The sequence below is a fragment of the Heteronotia binoei genome, chromosome 21, assembly GCF_032191835.1.
Source record: "Heteronotia binoei isolate CCM8104 ecotype False Entrance Well chromosome 21, APGP_CSIRO_Hbin_v1, whole genome shotgun sequence".
NCBI lineage: Eukaryota > Metazoa > Chordata > Lepidosauria > Squamata > Gekkonidae > Heteronotia > Heteronotia binoei.
The window spans coordinates 174,577,127-174,598,724 of record NC_083243.1 but is presented as its reverse complement, the minus strand read 5'-3'; the positions used below and the strand labels follow the sequence as shown (position 1 = coordinate 174,598,724).

General features: G+C 47.0%; 1 protein-coding gene across 1 annotated transcript; it reads left to right on the top strand.

The window, feature by feature from the left end:
• Positions 1-620: 620 nt before the first annotated feature.
• Positions 621-13,325, top strand: DES (desmin). The gene is made up of 9 exons (XM_060261802.1): positions 621-1,244; positions 6,332-6,392; positions 8,675-8,770; positions 9,069-9,230; positions 9,372-9,497; positions 10,351-10,571; positions 11,079-11,122; positions 11,620-11,702; positions 12,086-13,325. The coding sequence occupies exons 1-9, from the start codon at positions 694-696 to the stop codon at positions 12,125-12,127; spliced, it is 1,386 nt and encodes a 461-aa protein (XP_060117785.1). The 5' UTR covers positions 621-693; the 3' UTR covers positions 12,128-13,325.
• Positions 13,326-21,598: the final 8,273 nt, after the last annotated feature.

Here is a 21,598-nt window from a genome sequence, read left to right as displayed (position 1 = left end):
TAGGTAGGGAATGGTTCACACTCCTATCTGGTATATGTCTAGCACCTGCATTAAATATTCTTTGACTGAGCTACGAGATTCAGACCTGTTAATATACAGCATTCCATAATGTGTCTTCATTCCCATCCATGAGAATCTGCTCAAGCACAAATATTTCTATTTTTGCTATAGTGGAATGCAAATGTTCTAATTTGTCCTTAGCTGCTTCTCTTATGTTTTTAAAACACAGAGAGGCCATTTAGAAATCACAAGTAGTTCACTTATCTTCCACAGCTGAATCACTCCAATTCCTCCAGTCCAATTCCTCCCTGCCTTTCAGTTTCCAAACCCAACGTTTTTTCATACCCACCACACTCCTCCTTTGTATCTCTTCATTGCCCTCAAGGCTGTATTCTGGGCCTATCTCCAGCCGAGGCCTACCTGTTGCTAAGTAGAAAGGAACTATCTCATCCCATGACTTGCTCACTGCCATCCCCCTGTCACAGCTCCACGGCACATTCCACTCACTTAAACAGGAATCCACAGCTGTTCCAGGCTGGAAAGTGAAGGGTTGGAGGATGTGGGGAGGAGACAGTGGGATGATGTCAGGGCAAAGGGATACAAATAGCCAGAGCTCCAGTCCCCTTCCCGACTCTGCCTTGCTCACATAGAGCAGCTGTTGCCGTTCTGCTGCTGTCCCATCCAGCCGTCACCATGAGCCAGTCCTATTCCTCCAGCCAGCGGCTCTCCTCATACCGCCGTACCTTTGGCGGTGGGGCAGTTTCGCCTTCCTTCCCGCGTGCCTCCTTTGGCAGCAAGGGCTCCTCTGCCAGCTCTGTCACCTCTCGGGTCTACCAGGTATCTCGCAGTGCTGCGCCACCCAGCTTATCCAGCTTCCGTGCCAGCTACTCAGCTCCCCTGCGTTCAGCTTATCAAGGTGCTGGTGAGCTCCTCGACTTTTCTCTGGCCGATGCCATGAACCAAGAGTTCCTGCAGACACGCACCAATGAGAAGGTAGAGCTGCAAGAACTCAACGACCGCTTTGCCAGCTACATTGAGAAGGTGCGTTTCTTGGAGCAGCAGAATGCGCTCATGGTGGCCGAGGTAAACCGGCTCAAGGGCAAAGAACCTACCCGAGTGGCTGAGATCTATGAAGAGGAGCTGAGGGAGCTGCGGCGCCAGGTGGAGCTGCTGACCAGCCAGCGAGCACGTGTGGATGTGGAGAGGGACAATCTACTGGATGACCTCCAGAAACTGAAGCAAAGGTGAGAACGATCTGCTTGTTCTTGCTACTACAAGCTTAAATGTTGTTCCCTGCCTTCCGATGCGTCTCTGTATTTGGGGTTCTTTCCTAGACCCATACAGTTTTTCTTCTCTGACCAGAGAGGGAGCAGTAAGCTGAAGAGGGTAGTGCAAGGCAGAAACACCTCAAGTTAGGCGTTATCTCCCAACTGTAGCTTTTAAAAAAGAAACACAGCAGTCACCCTGTCGCTTATGTCACCCTGGCAAAACATTTATTCCAAGCTGCTGACATTTCTCTGCCCCGATTATCCTTAATCAGGATAGCAGTTACCTTTACAGCAAGCACTGCGACACTTACTGCCCTGTGTAAATCTGAAGCCTAATGTCCTGGAGTTATGTGCTAGAATGATAGGCTTTTGTTATTTGGTACAGCGGACTAAGCATCTCCTCCACACAGTTGCTCCAGGCCCCATGACAAGCTGCTTATTCCTGGAAGAGAGATATATGAGAGTTCAGGGTGTGTCAAACGATGGTTCTGTCTTCCCACTGCCAGAACACGCCCCTCCTTTGCCTCAGATCTTTTTTTCTATTTTTATAAACTTAGAGAGTCCAGATGGTTGTTCCAAAACAGATGCTCAATTTAAAGAAACATGTTAGTATTTAATAGTCTTATTTAAGGCCAAGGGGAAAAGCAGTTTTTGAATCTGGGTTGGAAGAATCTCCATAGATTTTACATTAGTTCTAAGGATAAACTGAGACAAATAAAATCCCTTTATGTTTTAGTCCAAAAAGGTGACTAAACTGTTTCTTTGTTCAATTCCCCCTCTTGATTTGAAAATTACAGACAATTGAAAATATACTTGCTCCTACACATCTGTACACAAGCATAAACAGTATGTTCTAGCAGTTAATTCTTATCAAACCCCAAGATATGCTTTCGCATGAGAAGGTATTTAGCTTGAATACCCAGGAATAGGTGCGTGCTGTCTTTGGGACAAAATGAAAGCCCTTAAACCCCTTCTGACACTCATCCTCCAAATAGCTGCTTTCACTTATATGAAATCACCTCTTGACCTTTCTTTGTGATAAGCTGAAGAGTCTGAGCTCCTTGCTATTAAACTTCTCTGAATCCTAGAGTCAGCCTTATGGCTTTTTCCTGCCTGCTACGATTTGTTCACACATCCCAGCTCAGCCACTGACCTCATGACTTACTTCCACTTGTATTGATCAGTCTCTGTTCTCAAGCTTGTAAAATGACAATGGACGGTGACCTGTCTCAAAAGGTTGGTATAATGATTACCTGAAGCAGGAAAAAAAAACATTGTTTTTCTTTCCACACACAGAACTTCAGGGACAGGGTAGCTTTAATACATTTTAAAAATTTAATCCATTTAAACATCTGCTTCAAGACGGATGCCACAACCACACACACAAGCATTTATAAGATATTAACTGGATCTTTCTTCTGACCTCAGGAGTTAGAATAGGTACAGTTGTGAGGATGCTCATTCATTCAATACACCATTAACTTCGTATTTATTTCTTGGTAGGAAAGCTTGTTTTGTAGGAGCTGCCTAGGGTTGTGCAGACCTACAGGTAAGGTCTGGAGGTCTGCAATTACAACTGATGACAGAGATCAGTTCCCCTGGAGAAAATGACTGCTTTCGAAGGTGGACTCTATGGCATTTTACCAGTTGAGGTAATGCCCCTCCCCAACCCCGCCCCCCCACTTTCCTCAGGCTCCACCCCCAGGTATGTCCCATCCCAGAGTTGGCAACTATAACTTCTTGTCCCAGTTCTTGAGAAGCCAAGACCTATGATAAATCAGGAAAATTCTTTTGTCCCCAGATTTCCTCTTCTTCTGCTTCCATCTCAGGGGCAGAACATTCTGAAAGATGCCCTAGTATCAAGAGTTGGGTGTTTAGGTGCACTTCAGATCACCATCTTTTTCTCCCAAGCAAATTCAGCAAGCGGGGCTTTCACCCCCGCTGGTACAGAGATACAGTGATAAGGAATGTCACAGTTGTTGAATGTCCACCTGCCAGGCACTATTTACACACACACACAAGATGGCAGATTGAGTAGAAGACTGCAATTACCCAAATATCTTCCATGTTAGGTTGCCAACTCCAGGTCAGGAAATTCCTAGAGATTTCAGGGTGGAACTCAGGGACAGAAGGGTTTGGAGAGGAGAGGGACCCCAGCTGGGTACCATGCCATAAAGTCCACCCTCCAAAAGCAGCCATTTTCTCAAGGGGAATAAATCAGGGTGGTCTGGAGGTCAGCTATAATTCCAGATCTCCAGGCCACCTCTGGAGTTCGGCAACACTACACCCAAGCCTCATACTCCCCATTCTGGAGAAGAGAAACGAGAGAGATTAAAGTCAACCACAGACCTGGATTCAGGCTACAAGCTGCACAAAGCAGTGAAGTGGAGCAACTGCCCCTCAGTTAGTGTGTGAAACTGATGGTAAAGATCACTAGTTGCATCCAGAGGCTGTGGTGTAGTGTGTCTAGTTCTGAAACGGCTTAGCTTGAGGGAGCCCTTCCGCTCCTGCACACTTCCTGTAGCAATGGATTTGGGTAATGTTATCATGACACTGGGGCAGTAGAAGGATTAAATAGCCAATTAGAAAGGCAGGCCCTTGGGGGGGGGGGGGGGGCTTGGCATCTTTCTTCAGGAAGGATGAAGGAAATAACTGGACAGGGTTAGTCCCTGGCTCTGCGGCAGTGGCTAGCCTGGGAGGAATTAGAAGTTCTCACTTTTCTTCTCCTGATTTAGCTCTTATGACAAACAAGGCACAACTGGGCCTAGCCAAAAGCAAAGAAAACTGAGCAAAGATGGCTGGGTGCTTTGACTGGAATTTCTGGCTTTTCAGAGGGTTAATGAAAAAAAATCCTGACAGAGACTCCTGGAGAGCAAAGACCTCTTTCAGTCTGCCCAGGACTAGCCTCACGGTTTACTAAAAAGTCAGTGGTTTATACTTTCATATTCAGGAGCAGATTCTCTCAGCAGTATGTATGCACCGCTTCTAATGTCTCCACTAGTCAGCAAAGCATGCTGGGTCTTGCACGAAGCCTTCCAAGTTCCATTACGGTGGGCCAGCAAGTGAGGGAGAAGGCCCACTTCTTCTCCATCTGCTGCTACTGTCTGCCATTCTATTGCATCAGGTTCTGATGTTGCCAGAGTGCTTTGCAGTGTCCTGGTCATTGTGTCAACTCCTGGCTTTTTGAAGAAAAACAGCTTGGGGGCTTAGAACTCATCCACGGAGTAGAGAACGAACACCTACTCTAGGTGGAGTTGCAATAAATTAGTTCCAATTGAAAGGAGGAAGAATTTGTAAGACAAAGAGCCCTATAAATCCACAACAGGTGCTGTCTTCCTACATTTGCCCATAAAAAGGAAGACAGACATAGTGCTGGGATTGGCAGAATTCATGCCTGGAAGCCTGCCACTGCAAGCCCTGGTACTCCAAGAGCTGAAGTTGATCCAAGCAGTGGTTGTAGACAGGGCTTTTTTTTTGAGCAGGAATGCACAGGAACGCAGTTCTGGTTGGCTTGATGTCAAGGGTGTGGCCTAATATGCAAATGAGTTCCTGCTGGACCTTCTCCTACAAAAAAGCCCTGTGTGAAACAACGGCGATGTCATGGGGGCATGGCCTAATATGCAAATGAGTTCCTGCAGGACTTTTCCCTACCAAAAGGCCCTGTGTGAAACAACGGTGATGTTATGGGGGCATGGCCTAATATGAAAACGAGTTCCTGCGGGACTTTTCCCTACCAAAAAGCCCTGTGTGAAACAACGGTGATGTCATGGGGGCACGGCCTAATATGCAAATGAGTTCCTGCAGGACTTTTCCCTACCAAAAGGCCCTGTGTGAAACAACGGTGATGTTATGGGGGCATGGCCTAATATGCAAATGAGTTCCTGCGGGACTTTTCCCTACCAAAAAGCCCTGTGTGAAACAACGGCGATGTCATGGGGGCACGGCCTAATATGCAAATGAGTTCCTGCAGGACTTTTCCCTACAAAAAAGCCCTGTGTGAAACAACGGTGATGTCATGGGGGCACAGCCTAATATGCAAATGAGTTCCTGCAGGACTTTTCCCTACCAAAAGGCCCTGTGTGAAACAACGGTGAAGTTATGGGGGCATGGCCTAATATGAAAATGAGTTCCTGCGGGACTTTTCCCTACCAAAAGGCCCTGTGTGAAACAACGGTGATGTCATGGGGGCACGGCCTAATATGCAAATGAGTTCCTGCAGGACTTTTCCCTACCAAAAGGCCCTGTGCGAAACAACGGTGATGTCATGGGGGCATGGCCTAATATGCAAATGAGTTCCGGCTGGGGCTTAAAAAAAAACCCCTGGTCGTAAATCTGCATGTTGAGGGGTTGAGGCCTTGCTGCTGGTGTTACTTAGAAATTGGTAAAATGGGGAGGGCAGAATGTGGCATTTCGTATTCAGAAGGAGAGAAGTACACTGACAGTTGAGTGCTGGCTGTGACGGAGAATTTCAGAACTCCCCATGCATGTTTTCCGCAGTCTGTCTCTTATTGTCCAAATCCACCTGGTAATCGCAAACTTCTCCGGTGTCAAATGCCTGGGATACCTCAGTGACACTCCACCTGTCCCTGTATCCTTACAGCTAATATTGTACTATCACTATTTCTCAGCATACTGGGCTATTCCTCAGCCCCAGCAGCCCAGGCTGAGGGTTCTCTCTTTCCCATGCTTCTTCTTAGCAGGTTTCTGGCTCAGGCTGCAGCCCAGGTCCATGCAGCAAAGCCCTGCTACCCTAAAAGGAAGGGAGAATAAGCATTATCCATTGGTGAGCTCATGCCTTTGTGCTTGAGGCTTTGACTATAACAGGCAAAGGGAGGATATGCTTCTGTCTGCTTGCAGCCTGGCCCCAGCCAGAATCTACTCCACCCCCTGGAATGCAGAATAATTATGCATCTATTACTCCTGTGGGTTGGATGGAGTCACAGGTCAAAGACTTGGATGGACCCCCTGGGGAGTGTGAAATGCAGACTTACATCCAGGCTTCAGAGTGTCTTCTCTGGGTGATCTGCTGACTGAAAGCCATTCTTTCTGCTCTGCTCTCCCAGACTGCAGGAGGAGATCCACCTTAAGGAAGAAGCAGAGAACAATTTAGCTGCCTTCAGAGCTGTAAGTCTAGATTGTACAAAAGTTCCTTTTGCTGTGTGTGTGTGGGGTGGGTGGGTGGGTGGGGGGATGCTGTTCAAAAGAGGTGAAAAGTCTTTGGGTCCAGAGACTGAAAAAGACTTGTAGCAGCAGGATCTGGGAGACCCAGGTTCAAATCTCCACTCAGCCATGACGTTCACAGTTTAAGGTTTATTGGATTTATATCCCGCCCTCCCCGCCGAAGCAGGCTCATACAACCAGTGAAATCAAACAATACATCCACATTACTTACATCATAATTTAAAAATTAAACAATTAAAACAGTTTAAACAGTCTGGTGCTGATATCAGTTGACATTGTTTCATTTCAGATGGCGTTCAGTATATTTTAGATGTCATCCCCTACTACCATATCAATCAAAGGCCGGTTGGAATAGTGTCATCTTACAGACCTTGCGGAACTGGGCGAGGTCCCGTAAGGCCCTAACTTCTTCCGGCAGCTGATTCCACCAATAGGGGGCAGCGATTGAGAAGGCCCCCTCTCTGGTGGACTTCAATCTTGCCTCCCTCGACTCGCGTATCATTAATAGATTTTGCGCCCCAGATCTAAGTACCCTCTGGGGAACGTGTGAGGAGAGACAGTCCCTAAGGCAAACAGGTCCTTGGCCATATAGGGCTTTAAAGGTGATAATCAGCAGCTTGTAGCGAATCCGGTATACTATTGGCAGCCAGTGCAGTTCCTGCAGCCCTGGCTGTATGTGCTCCCACTTGGGGAGCCCCAATAGCAGCCTGGCCACTGCGTTCTGCACTAGCTGCAGTTTCTGGGTTCGAGACAGGGGCAGCCCCATGTAGAGGGCATTACAGTAGTCCAGTCTCGAGGTGACCGTTGCTTGGATCACAGTTGCCAAGTCTCAGTGCTCGAGGAAGGGAACCAACTGCCTCACTCACCTAAGATGGAAAAAGGTGGATTTGGCAGTGGCTGCTATCTGGGCCTCCATTGTCAAGGAAGGCTCCAGCAGCACCCCCAAGCTCCTGACCCTGGGTACCATTGTCAGTAGCACCCCATCAAAAGCTGGTAAGGGAATTTACCTGCCTGGACCACCACGGCCCAGGTAAAAGACCTCTGTCTTCGTCAGATTCAGCTTCAGTTGACTCAGCCTAAGGCATCCTGCCACAGCTTGCAGCATCAGGTCCAGATTTTCTGGGACACACCAGACTGGCCATCCATCAGTTGATAGAGCTGGGTGTCATCAGCATACTGATGGCAACCCAGCCCATACCTCCAGGCAATCTGAGCAAGGGGGCACATATAGCTGTTAAACAACATCGGAGAGAGCACTGCCCCCTGAGGCACACTAGAATTAAGTGAGTGTCTCCAGGACGATTTCCCCCCAATTGCCACCCTTTGTCCCCAACCATAAAGGAAAGAGGAGAGCCATCGCAAGGCCAACCCCGGAATCCCTGCGTTGGCAAGATGGTGGGTCAGCGACTGATGGTCGCCGATAGATCTAACAACGTCAGTACTGCTGAACCGCCTCGGTCCAGATGCCGCGGGAGGTCATCCACTAGGGCATGTGATGTTGGTGCAATGATCCTGTTTCAATCTAGCCTACCTCATAGGGTTGTTGTGAAGATTAAACCGGGAGGCAGACCTCTATGAGCTGCCCTGAGCTCCTTGGAGAAAAGGCAGGATAAAAATATACCAGATGGATAAATTTGCTTGGATTGTTGGCATTCTGTTCCTCATATGTCTCCCCTTTTTAAAGATAAAATCCCAGTATGATCCTTGGGAATGCAGCTGGTGGGTTCCTATTTTCTGTTTGAGCCGATGTTTTCAGCCACCCTAGACTCTGGGGCACCTTTGGCAAAATGGAAAATGGAGTGCTCTTGCTTGGTATAAACCCATTCAATGCACTACTGCCATTCCATATTTCTCTCACAATTGCTTAAATTAATGACAGTGAATTTTGGATTAAGTACAGAGGCTGTTTTTTTTTTCAACAAAGGCACGGGTGGTCAACCACTTGCTCAAAGATCATGTGAATTTGGCCCTTCATGCCTGGGCTCCCCACTCATTTCCTGGGGTTTTAGACCTTCCTACATGGTTTAATTGGCCAGAGTCCCAGATTGGGACAGCTAGAGATCAGAGGGCAGCTCCAGTGCCTCCTCAGACGCATGCAGTTTAAAAATAGCTCTGCTCAACTAATTTGTTCTTCCCCTACAAAGCTGTGCTCCTGTAGCAATGCTGGCCACTCTTTTGGCATCTGTTACCACTGAGATCATGTCCTGCTTCCTTTGTCATTACAGGATGTTGATGCAGCCACTCTGGCTCGTATTGACTTGGAAAGGCGCATTGAATCCTTGCAGGAGGAGATTGCATTCCTCAAAAAGGTACACGAAGAGGTAAGCGCATATCCAGATGCCTTCAGGGTTCTTCCTTCTTGCTCAGTGCTTCTCAGAATGATGGTTTCCAGAAGGGGAGGAATGACTGCTGAGGAGGTATGGGTTGGAACTGGGCATTGATGGAACAGAGACTGAGAATAAAGACTGGGGTTGAGCTGTAAGGGCAATCATATGAGAGAATGTGGACAGGTAGTGGTGGGGAACATGGTGCGGCAGGGGTACCAGTCACTGATCTGCAAGACTGCAGTTTCATTTGTGGAGCACCAGAAGTGACCTTGTGCTGGCTTTGGCTCTCCAGGAAATCCGGGAGTTGCAATCACAGCTGCAGGAGCAGCAAATTCAAGTGGAGATGGATGTATCAAAGCCAGACCTGACGGCTGCGCTGCGTGATATCCGAGCCCAGTATGAGACCATTGCTGCAAAGAATATCTCTGAGGCTGAGGACTGGTACAAGTCCAAGGTATGGAGCAAAGGGAAATATATGCATTGGCTGAAAGGTACGGGGGAAGCTTCTAACGATCTTGGTGTGGTGTGATCATGGTGTTGCAAAGGTGTATCCCCTGATGTCAATCAGCCTTCCTTACCCCTTCTCTGCATGCAGGTATCCGACCTAACTCAGGCTGCCAATAAAAACAACGATCAACTGCGCCAAGCCAAGCAGGAGATGATGGAATACCGGCACCAGATCCAGTCATACACCTGTGAGATCGATGCACTCAAGGGCACGGTGAGACACAGTGTGGCAGGAGAAGGGGTCCAATTCAAAACAGCAGCATGCATGAGACTGTCTCGGTACTCAAAGATTTTCCTGTGCCAACTAGTGAAACACCCCATAACAACTAGAAAACGCTAGCAAAATATAAGATGTTATGTAAAACAGATACACAATGGCTGTATGAGACGGCATCTCATCTTTCTTAGGAATGGCCTATAGGTCAGTGGTATAGCACACACACTTCCTATGCATGATGGCCCATGCTCAAGCTAGCATTTAAGAACGTAAGAACATAAGAGAAGCCATGTTAGATCAGGCCAATGGCCCATCCAGTCCAACATTCTGTGTCACACAGCGGCCAAAATATATACACACACACACACACACTGTGGCTAATAGCCACTGATGGACCTCTGCTCCATATTTTTATCTAACCCCCTCGTGAAGGTGGCCATGCTTGTAGCTGCCACCACCTCCTGTGGCAGTGAATTCCACATGTTAATCACCCTTTGGGTGAAGAAGTACTTCCTTTTATCCGTTTTAACCTGTCTTATGTTTTAACCATTTCCTTATGTTCTGCATATTTCTCTGTCTTCTACTAGCTACACAGATTTTTTTCTCTGGGGGGGGAAATCTTGATTTCCTTCTTCTTACTCACCGGCCATTCCCCCCTTCCCATATCTTCCCTAACTCATCTCATTTTGTTTGTGCACTGCCTAATTCAAAATGGCTACCGCCCCCATTCCGCAGTTGCCATTTTGATTACGTGACAACCATGAGAGAATAAGGAAACCGTCAAGCACGTGCCGTTTGTCCTCCTTCGCAGACTCTGAAGTGCTGGTTTTCTTCCTTTTTTTGTTTCTAGAATGACTCCTTGATGAGACAGATGAGGGAGATGGAGGAGCGCTTTGCTGGTGAGGCTGGCGGTTATCAAGATACCATCCAGAGGCTTGAAGAAGAGATCCGACACTTGAAGGATGAGATGGCACGGCACCTGCGCGAGTACCAGGACTTGCTCAATGTCAAGATGGCTCTTGACGTGGAGATAGCCACTTACCGCAAGCTTCTGGAAGGCGAGGAGAGCAGGTAAACCCTGGGTCTGTATGTCTATCAAGACCTAGCGGGTGCAATGAAATTGCGTTCCTGACAGCTTCATCCCACAGAAATATTGCTTTGAGGATGTTTCGATTAGCTGTCCATGATGGCCTTGTATCCTGCTGTGTGTCCTAAAGCAAATCCTTGTGCTTTGTAACTGGGAAATCACGTCAGGGGTTTGATGTGTCTGTCGTAATGTCTGGTGCAGTTAGTTGTCACCAGTGAAACAAACAGGCCAGACTGTCTTTTGGGGTAAAATGACATTTTGGAAAGGGAAAAGTGGGTTGCAGCATATTTTGGCCCACCCTGGCCTGCTTTTTATGAAGATGCTGAACAATGCAAGAGGGTATACGGTAGTTATAAAAATGACTTTTAAAAGTCTCCGTGATTAAGTAAAAGAAGTACTGTTCAGGTTCAGAAACAGAACACAGTACAGCCAAGAAACCCAAATGGAAGCCAAGTGACTGCACTGATTTTCCTTCTCTCCTTCCCCTGTAGAATTTCGCTGCCCATCCAAACCTTTTCTGCAATCAACTTCCGAGGTAGGTGATACAAGCCCTGGCGTCTCAGTGTGAGCTCCTTCCTTTTTCTCATGCTACAATTGGAATTGGATTATGCATGAATGATCTCTAAAGGAGTAACTCATGGGGAACCTCTACCCCCACCCCCCACGGTTATGTGTAGCTGTGCCCAAAGTTCCAAAATGTATTGCAAGATGTATCTTGACTTTCACAATATACTTGTTACATGAATTGTAGTATTACTGTTTGTGTCTGAGAATGCATGAGTGTTCAAGGTAGTCTGTGTGTAAATGTACAGTTTTTGTCACTTCTGGACTCTAATGTGAAAGAATAGAGATTTGCAGGGATGAACGAGGGGTTTAAACAGAGAAACCTTTTGTTCTGGGGAGGGATGTGTTTTCCTTCTAGAAAAGGGCCCATAGCCCTATTCTTGTGCTCTGTTTCTGGTGACTTCAGCCCCTTTCTTCCTTGACATACAGTGCTGCCATTACTCTCTAATATCTCTTTCTGTCCTACAGAGACCAGTCCAGAGCAGCGGAGCTCTGAGGTCCATACTAAGAAAACTGTGACTATCAAAACCATTGAGACACGTGACGGGGAGGTAAGTCGGCAAGCCTAGGGCACTAGGGAATGGGACATTTGCCTGGAAGATAATGGGGAAACCTATGGATTCTGGACCCTTCGTGTTTTGTGGTTGTTGCTGTTTTGCTGTTGGGAGCAGATAACCTTCCTGAATTGAAGCCCGCTAGGTTTGTCAGGTAGAAAGATATAGGGCTAGCCTAGGACATACTAACTCTTGGCCAGCTTTCTCTTTTTTCTGGAGGTTGGGACTGAATGCCTTCTGTACAATAGGGAATCATAGTAACGGGGGTAATAAGAACCGGGGAGGAGTGGAAGGGAGTATTGGGCTCACTGGTTTAGCTGCAAGCACAGGTCTATCACTATTCTCCTTAACCTCTCTCCCTTCTGTCTCCTACTCTCCAGGTGGTGAGTGAAGCCATGCAGCAGCAGCGTGAAATGCTGTAGATCCAGACATCCTCGGAAAGGCAACCGGCCTATCTCAACCCTCTCCCACCCATGCACAAAGACATGGGGCTGCTGACTCTCCTGCATACCCATCTCATGATGGAACTATGGGAGAGCCCCACACATGCAACCAAGTGTATGAGGCTCTCCCTACACCCAGTCCTCCAAAGCCTCTCTCCTTCTGCTTCCCTTTTGCTTTTTCTGCCCCAGGAGCTGGGGGGAGAGGAGGGGAGCGGAGGGGGAGGACTGACAGAGAGGCCCAGCTCTATGCCTGTATATGTCCATGTGCATGCATTGGAGGGAGGCTTCCTGCCACTGTAGGGTCTGAAGCTCTGGCCACCACTTGCACATAGAACTTTCACCCATCCTTACTGCATCATTCATGCACTGACCCATGCAAACCCTCCCTTAGGTAGCTTCACCCTGAACCTCAGCACAGAAACAGGCCCCTGCTCCCTCCATGGCACGGCAGTTAGCAGTGACGTTTGGTCTGCAGGCCATGGAGGGACAGGAGAAGGGGAGGGAGGGAAAGAGGTTGTAGCCCAGAGCATGAGGATGAGCCATCTGCCCAGCCTTGCCTCCGGGACCAAAGCCACAGAGCACCCCTCCCCCCAGTGGAGCGGGACTCCTTGCCTGGGGGTTGGCAGGACTTCTCTTGCTTCAGTGAAGATTCCTCCCTCTAGCTGAGCAAGTCTCCTTATCTTGCCTTGCCATTTGAGGTGAAGGTGGACCCTTCCACCTATGTAGGGCTTCCTGCCAATGCAGTGGCAAGATGAGGAATAGAACCCCAGATGCTGAAGTGCTTTTTTAAAAAAATCCCTTGTGATTGGGGCTTGGCCTCAAACAGGATAAATGCGCCACCCTTGCTGCAAAGTAAAGCTCATAGTCTGGAATGTGGCCCATGAGGGTCAACAAGGAGGAGGAAGAGGACTCCAAGGACCCGATGCACCCATTTGAGGCTCCCTTGTCTTCTCCCCAGATCTTAAATCTGTCCTGCATGGGGTGCCACAAGGGGCTGTTGAAGGGAGTTGGACAAGATAAGAGAAGAAACTGGCAGGTGACGGATAGGGGGGAAAGAGAGAGGAATAAATTATGGGTGTGAGAGGAAGAGGAGACGGAGAGAGAGGCTGCTATGCCCCTGACCCTCCCACTTAACACATACCTGGCTCTGATTAATAAAGTATGGAGCACAAAAAAATGGTTGTCTGTGTTTTCCCCCACTTCTGGCCTTCACTTGAACAAGTCTTGTTTCACTCTAGAAGCAATAAATACCAATGGGCTGCCCTTCTCCTCCAGGTTGTCTGTACTTGGCCTGTTCTCCCTGGAGCTGCAGCAGCAGGGGTCTCTGCTCCCCCAGCCACCACCATTCCTGGCTTCTCCTGCACTGTTACATCTCACTGTTCTTTGGCAGAAGAACGGTCTAGATAGCATTCTGACCTCTAGTATGGCACTAATATGTATAGATTAGTGGACTTGAATGTAGGAGACATATCCCTAGCCAGTATTTGAGTTTTATGTGTTTGTTTTAAAAAATTATATCCCACATAGGGCTGGTGAGATAAAGATCCCCTGTGGGTCATATCTTTCGGACACCACCCAAACTTGTGAAAACAAATCACATGATATCTTCAGCTCCATGGGTCCCCAAAGTGACAACCCCCCCCCCCCCAAAAAAAAAAACACAAACCTTTGTCCCTCTGGTCTCTCCCCTCCCCAGTAGTCACTCAGGCACACTCTTTGACCCATATAGTTTCACAGGATAATGCGCAGTGAAGAAAACCCTACAGAACATAATCACAAATCAACGCTATCATCCACAAAACAAAAATTAGGACCTAACTATGCAACCTGCAGTCCCTTTGGTCAGGTTCAGGTCTGCCATGAAGACTGACATACACTTGTGAGTTCCCCACTGTGAACTCATTTCCTAGGCTCATGGGCCACCTTTGGATTAGAACCTCCCTTGTGCTGTTTTCCTGAGCTGAAATGGTTCCAGAAGAGTGCTGTTTGCCCTTTTGGGAAACCTTTGGGTACCCAAGCAGTTAGGACTGTCAGCCCTTAGTTAACAACCCCCTAGGAGGATTGTGGGTCAAGGAGTACAGAAACCAGCACTGAGCAATGCCAAAACATCACTTCCATATACAGAAGTGATGTCATGGCATCACATGAAGCTCTAGGCAGAGATTTGGCAAATCTTCTCTTTCCCTTTAGTTTGCTCCATCAAGCAACAGTTGCCTGCAAGGCAAAGGTGGAAATGAAATAATAAACCTCTCCCTGTGCGGGTGGTTCTGATCTAAATGATCTATGAACTTGGGAAATGAATCTCAGTGGAGAAGTGCATGAAAACGGTGTGAGTGGAGTCAGAAGCCGCCTCTTGTGAACTACAATCCCAATCTGAATTAGGCCCTGCACTTCTGGGATTTTGCCAGAGCATGTGGATATCATAGACCAGGCAGCAACCCAGGAACAATATATTGTGTGGTTTGGTCCTCAACAAAAGTCTGGGCAACGACAGTTTTTTGCCTAGTACCTAAAGCTAGCCTGACTAGGGCCCTTTTGGCTTTTGTGTTTAGTACGGCTCTCACCTCTGACCTCCGTCGCTTTAAAAACCTGCTTCCATATTCACTTACGCACTCACCTCACTCTCCCATCGGATTTTTTAATTCCTTCCACATCCTTTTCCCAGCATTCTGCCGTCACTCCACTGTATCGCCGTAGTTTCCAAGAGTGGTTTTTAAGAGGAGTATTTCCCCCTCCTCCTCTTAATTCGCTTCCAAGCCTTTAAAAGCAGAAACATTTCCTCCGATTTCACCCCTCCCCTTCCCTGGCAGGCTAATTGGTCTGTTCTTATTGGTCAGTTTCACACTATGTATGTCTTTTGAAATAGGAGATTAGGAAAGTCATTGCCTTTGTCTGACTCATTTGAAGGAGCATCAGTTTAGCTTGCTTGGTTAAGATGCTGGGCTATTTTGTATTTGGAAAAAAAAGTTTTCCTTTTAAATTGACTGGCCACAAACATTTCAAACATGAGAATAATGCTGTGGAACCTACTTTGTGGCAGCAGCAACAGCAGCCTTTAAAAAAAAAAAGTCTGGTCCATCTCAACACTTCCTTTTGTCATCTCATTTCTAAATAACAATGGTGAGAACTCAGGCTACAAAGCACTGGAATCTCTGCCTCCTCCAGCCAAGTGGTCAGTATTGACTCTCACTGAATTTTCAAAGCAGTGCCTGGGAGTGGTTTTTTTTTCCTCCAGCAAACTCCTTGACTACTGATAAGGGGGTGGGGTGGGGACACTAATAGCGACCCCACAGTAAATTGGTCTTAAAGGTGATACTTGACTCCTGCTTTGTTCTACTGCTTCAGACCAACGTGACTCCCCAATGGGATCTATGGCATTACTAAGTTAAAACGCCCTCCCTTTCAAAACAAGAGCATGGAGCCACAACTCTTCATATCTAGATGTTTTGACTTCAAGACTGGAATTCATAAATGTAAACAGTTCTTTTTAGAGCAGAATGTACTGACAAAACAGGCCAGGCTTGAGAGAGAGAGAAAGACGCAAAGCCTTATGGGGGAAAGAACCAAACAGAAATGGCTCCCAGACAGGAATTGGCACAGTCCCTCTTGGAATTTCACCCATTTTACCACAGTTTCGTGGAGGCCTTCTGTACCCTGAATAAACCGCACGATGGGGAGTGGTTTGTGAAGGATCTTTCCATTGCTTTGTCCATTGAGATACTCTAACAGTGCAATACTAAGAACACTTTCCTGGGAATAATCTCTACTGAAAGACTGAGTACACCTATGTCATACGTAACAGAGTTTCTTAAAAGCACAGAAACTGCTCTCATAAGCACTCACATAGTACAAGCTGGTACAGAGATTCATTTTGATTTGGTTGAGATATTGACAGTTGCTAGAACTGGAATATTAGCTGTTTAACATCAATGCTTTACTCAGACATTTCTAGATCTTTAAGATCTCCTTGCAGGCTGAACCTCTAGAGGGAGTCCCCAGCCTACGAAGCCCATCTGACTCAACAGGCTGTAGCTTCTTTGGTGGACATAAATCAAGGACAAAGTCAAGCTCTAAAAGGACAGATTGTGCTGTCTTTTGGAATATCCCTGGGCAAACACAGATAGCAATCAAATGTTTAAATAGACCAAAATCAGTCTAGTGAAACTGCAGGAGCTATTGAGGCCATACAAGGTCAACACAGCATTGTTTTCTGAATAAAATGCAGATGTGGTTAAGGGGGTGGAAAGAAGAAAGCTACAGACAAGGCTTTTTTGGTAGCAGGAACTCCTTTGCAGATTAGGCCACACACCCTGATGTAGCCAATTCCCCCAAGAGTTTTCAGGGCTCTTAGTACAGGGCCTACTGTAGGCTCCAGGAGGATTGGCTACATCAGGAAGATGTGGCCTAATATGCAAAGGAGTTCCTGCTACCAAAAAACCCCTGGCAGATATCCAGTACTCCATAGCATAGATGTCTGTCAGGTGAAGAGTTGCTAGTTCTGGTCTCTCCTCCTGTGTTTTTTAACTGTAGCATGATCTGCAGACACTCATAAGTAATAATGACCAAGAGAGAGATCTTGGGGACGTGGTAGATAACTCACTGAAAATGTCAAGACAGTGTGCGTCTGCAATAAAAAAGGCCAACGCCATGCTGGGAATTATTAGGAAGGGAATTGAAAACAAATCAGCCAGTATCATAATGCCCCTGTATAAATCGATGGTGCGGTCTCATTTGGAGTACTGTGTGCAGTTCTGGTCGCCGCACCTCAAAAAGGATATTATAGCATTGGAGAAAGTCCAGAGAAGGGCAACTAGAATGATTAAAGGGCTGGAGCACTTTCCCTATGAAGAAAGGTTGAAACGCTTGGGACTCTTTAGCTTGGAGAAACGTCGACTGCGGGGTGACATGATAGAGGTTTACAAGATAATGCATGGGATGGAGAAAGTAGAGAAAGAAGTACTTTTCTCCCTTTCTCACAATACAAGAACTCGTGGGCATTCGATGAAATTGCTGAGCAGACAGGTTAAAACGGATAAAAGGAAGTACTTCTTCACCCAAAGGGTGATTAACATGTGGAATTCACTGCCACAGGAGGTGGTGGCGGCCACAAGTATAGCCACCTTCAAGAGGGGTTTAGATAAAAATATGGAGCACAGGTCCATCAGTGGCTATTAGCCACAGTGTATGTGTGTATATAAAATTTTTTGCCACTGTGTGACACAGAGTGTTGGACTTGATGGGCCGTTGGCCTGATCCAACATGGCTTCTCTTATGTTCTTATGTTCTAATGTTCATTTCCATGAACATGAAAAACATCACCTGCTGTCTTCTACAGAACCAGCTGCTTTTAAAAGAAAGACAATAACAGCAAGCCAAGCCTACTGTTTCAAGTTAGCTGGCAACCTTAGACAGCCAGCAGCAAATGAGTGGGTAATTAAGGAAACTCCTTCCATGGCTACCTAGCTCAAGAAGGAAATGTTACAGGCTGATAAAAGCTCTGGGTCAGGAGAGTGGAACAAAGGAATCTACATTCCAAAAAGATGGGTAAGGTTGCCACCTGGCCACAAAACAATTATCTTTGCTTCCTACTATGCCTGTGATGAGAGCTGCTGCTGGAACTGGGAATCAAAAATGAGGGTGCCTCTGGTCTGTTCTAGAACAGTCAAATGTTGCTAAGCCCAAACTGGAAACTGAAGGTCTAGATCATACTAGATAGGAGATCAAATACTTCAGCTGGGGTCAAACCCTGACATTTCACAAGCAGTAAGTATATATTTTATTCTTTTCAGGCATTTGAAAGAAAATGCCAAGTTCTCAGAAATGCTGGAGAGTCAAAAGAAAATGAAATTCTATGTGGTGGATCTTAAAAAGTCAGAGACAGGAAAGAGACCTCCTGTGCTAGAGATGAGTGTGTGAGGATGAGTTACTGCCCCTGCTCCCTCACAGCACACCCATTTGCCAGTGCTCTGCACTGTATTAGCACAGGCATGCTCCTCTGCTAATAGAAGATACCGCCCTACCCCCCATCTCTTTCCTGGAAGCTCAAAGGACCTCCCTCTGCAGTTTATGCTCTGAGATGCTTGTCTCTTGACTCAGGGCATAAACGTAGTTAATTTCCCTTAGCACTAGTGCTCCCTCTAAGTTGAGTTAGTGTGAGCTAGCTCACAGTTTTTTAGCCTCTGGCTCACACATTTTTGTCTTAGCTCAGGAAGGATGGCCCCAGAGCACACTAATTTATGCAGTATACAAATTGCTCGCTGAGAACTTTAATGCCAGTAGCTCACAAAGATCACAAGACTCCACAGCTTAGAGGAAGCATTGTTTAGCACATTGTGCTTATTACTGTCATGCTATGACAGTCAGGGCATTCTCACACAGGGCTTACCCCGGAGCGACGTCCCTCTTCACCGCGCAGCGTCTGCGCGGATTTCGCACCAACTGCTCTGCAGAACCCGGAAGAGCCGCAAAGTCCCGCGGCTTTTGCGTCACAAATGTAAACCACCAAAAACCAGTTTACATTTGCGACGCAAAAGCCGCGGGACTTTGCGGCTCTTCCGGGTTCTGCGGAGCAGTTGGTGCGAAATCCGATCAGACGCTGCGCGGTGAAGAGGGACATCGCTCCGGGGTAAGCCCTGTGCAAAAACGCCCTCAGTCTCCAGTTACCTCAGTGCTATTTGGTGCTATTTGGTGAAAAGATAACACCATGTTGGAAGTGAAGTATTTTGTGCTGCCTCTTTAGCCTCAGACTTCAGAGGGGGACTATAGACAGATGATGATGAAGAAGAAGATATTGGATTGATATCCTGCCCTATACTCTGAATCTCAGAGACTCAGAGCGGTCGCAATCTCCTTTACCGCCCCCCCAACAACAGACACCCTGTAAGGTAGGTGGGGCTGAGAGAGCTCTCCAAGAAGCTGCCCTTTCAAGGACAATTCCTACAAGAGCTATGGCTGACCCAAGGCCATTCCAGCAGATGCAAGTGGAGGAGTGGGGAATCAAACCCGGTTCTCCCAGATAAGAGTCTGCGCACTTAACCACTACACCAAACTGGCTCACTAGATAGATAGGCTAGGACCTTATCATCCCTCTCTTCTACAACTCTGATGCTATCCCTTTGAATCTTCCTTCTGGTCTTGACACCTTTTCTTAACGCTATGCTAGCCTTCTCCATCTTGGCACCATGAGGGCAGGACATGCCTCTGTTGTATATGGGGACCTAAGTGAAGACTACGATGGGCATCCCTGCCTGGCTCATTGGAGCCATAAGGATTGAGCTTGGGGATTCGGGAACAATGGGTGGTAGGGTCCAAATCATGCCGTGCTCCAATCATGGCCCCCCTGCTGGTTTGAATGATCCAATAACGTGCTTGCGTGGGAACCCTGGGTTGTATATAGTTGGCCTTCTTGCCCAGTTCTTCAGTTTTAGAGTGCAGCCTTGAGTGATCAACCATATTATCAATAATTTTTACAGGAATCCTGTAAGATAGGCCAGTATTGTTTCTCACATGTTTGGGGGTGGGGGGGTGGGGAGGAAGAAAGCAATATTGAAAGAATTTTGGACTGGTGACTTCCCAAACTATAGCACAGTTCATTTACATTTTCTAGAAGGACTAAGCCTGGCTATACCCCTTAATAAACAAAGATCAACTTTCTGCAAGTACTTCATAAAGAGACAAAATCTTTTCTTTTAACTACAAAGGTCTGATTTGGAACTCTTATTGAAAAAGCTGGCAATATGGTAAACGGCTTGATCCAGGCATTTGTTCATGAACGTCTGTCGAGAGCAATGAGGATCTTTGTCCAGCAGGGGGAAGCATAGTTCAAACTTTCTCTAAGTGGGCTACATCACCAGTGGGGTGCCTCTGTAAGAGATTGCCGAGGTGAAATAGAAAGTTATCCTTGCATTTCCTAGTTATTCTATGTTGTATGTAGCAGTGTGGGCTGCTACTGGCTCGTACACTTCATTAGAGGCTATTGCAAAGTGTGGAGCAGGAACAGAGATTTCTTTTAAAAAAACTGGAAGTTCTTCCCAATGTCATTTATATACTATATTCCTCAGGGTCATCGTTCCCTGGGTTTCCCATGATTAACTGACTCCCCCAAAGTGTGAAGTCAGCTGTAGTTCAGTCTGGACCTCCCCACAATGCTTTCCAGGCCTGCCGTTTCCCTTTTCTTCCATTGTATTCTCAGAACTGGCTACGTCATTCCTTGACCCTTCTGCCTCTCATTCCCAGCCTGCTCATCTTTGCCTTCCTCTTTTTCTCTTCTCTGGTGAGAATTCTTGGGCCAGATCAGATGGGGAGGGACGGTGGCTCAGTGGTAGAGCATCTGCTTGGGAAGCAGAAGGTCCCATGTTCAATCCCTTGCATCTCCAAAAAAGGGTCCGGGCAAATAGGTGTGAAAAACCTCACTGGTTTTTCATACCTTCTCATATATTATATCACACCAGGCTTGAGACCCTGGAGAGCCGCTGCCAGTCTGAGAAGACAATACTGACTTTGATGGACCAAGGGTCTGATTCAGTATAAGGCAGCTTCATATGTTCATATGTTCTGGGGAGGGACGGTGACTCAGTGGTAGAGCATCTGCTTGGGAAGCAGAAGGTCCCATGTTCAATCCCTGGCATCTCCAAAAAAAGGGTCCAGGCAAATAGGTGTGAAAAACCTCAGCTTGAGACCCTGGAGAGCAGGGGAGGGATGGTGGCTCAGTGGTAGAGCATCTGCTTGGGAAGCAGAAGGTCCCATGTTCAATCCCTGGCATCTCCAAAAAAAGGGTCCAGGCAAATAGGTGTGAAAAACCTCAGCTTGAGACCCTGGAGAGCCGCTCCCATTCTGAGTAGACAATACTGACTTTGATGGACCAAGGGCCTGATTCAGTATAAGGCAGCTTCATATGTTCATGTGGGACACTGGGGATTTGTAAAAGGATCCCCAGGCATGTGTTTTAGCTGTAAAAAGGAACTGTTTTCACCCTAAACTGCCCTCTTTCTTTGCCTTCCTTTTCATATTGACCCCTTCTTGCCCATCTAGACATAGAAGCAAGGGAAATGGTGCTGATGCGGGAAGACCTGGGATATGCAGACTTTCTGGTCCACACAGGTGTCACCTCACCCCAGCTTTGCTGTGATATCTCCTAAAACATCACAGCGAAGTAAATTTGGGGAATACTACATGAAAGGTGGGGGAAATCTCAAAGGTATATGGAAGCACCATGATGCTGTGGGGAAGTGGGGGGGGGGACACTTCCCCAAAGCACCAAGCCGGTGCAAACAACCCACAGGTGAGCAGAGTTGCCATCTGGCTTGGAGAAAAATATCCTGTCCCTTTAATAGAGGCTTAATGGCATAATATTTACTAGGTGATGTTAATTACTTAATGACATAATAGATAATGTCAGAGAGAGCCAGCATGGCATAGATGCTAATCTGGAAAACCAGGCATGATTCCCCA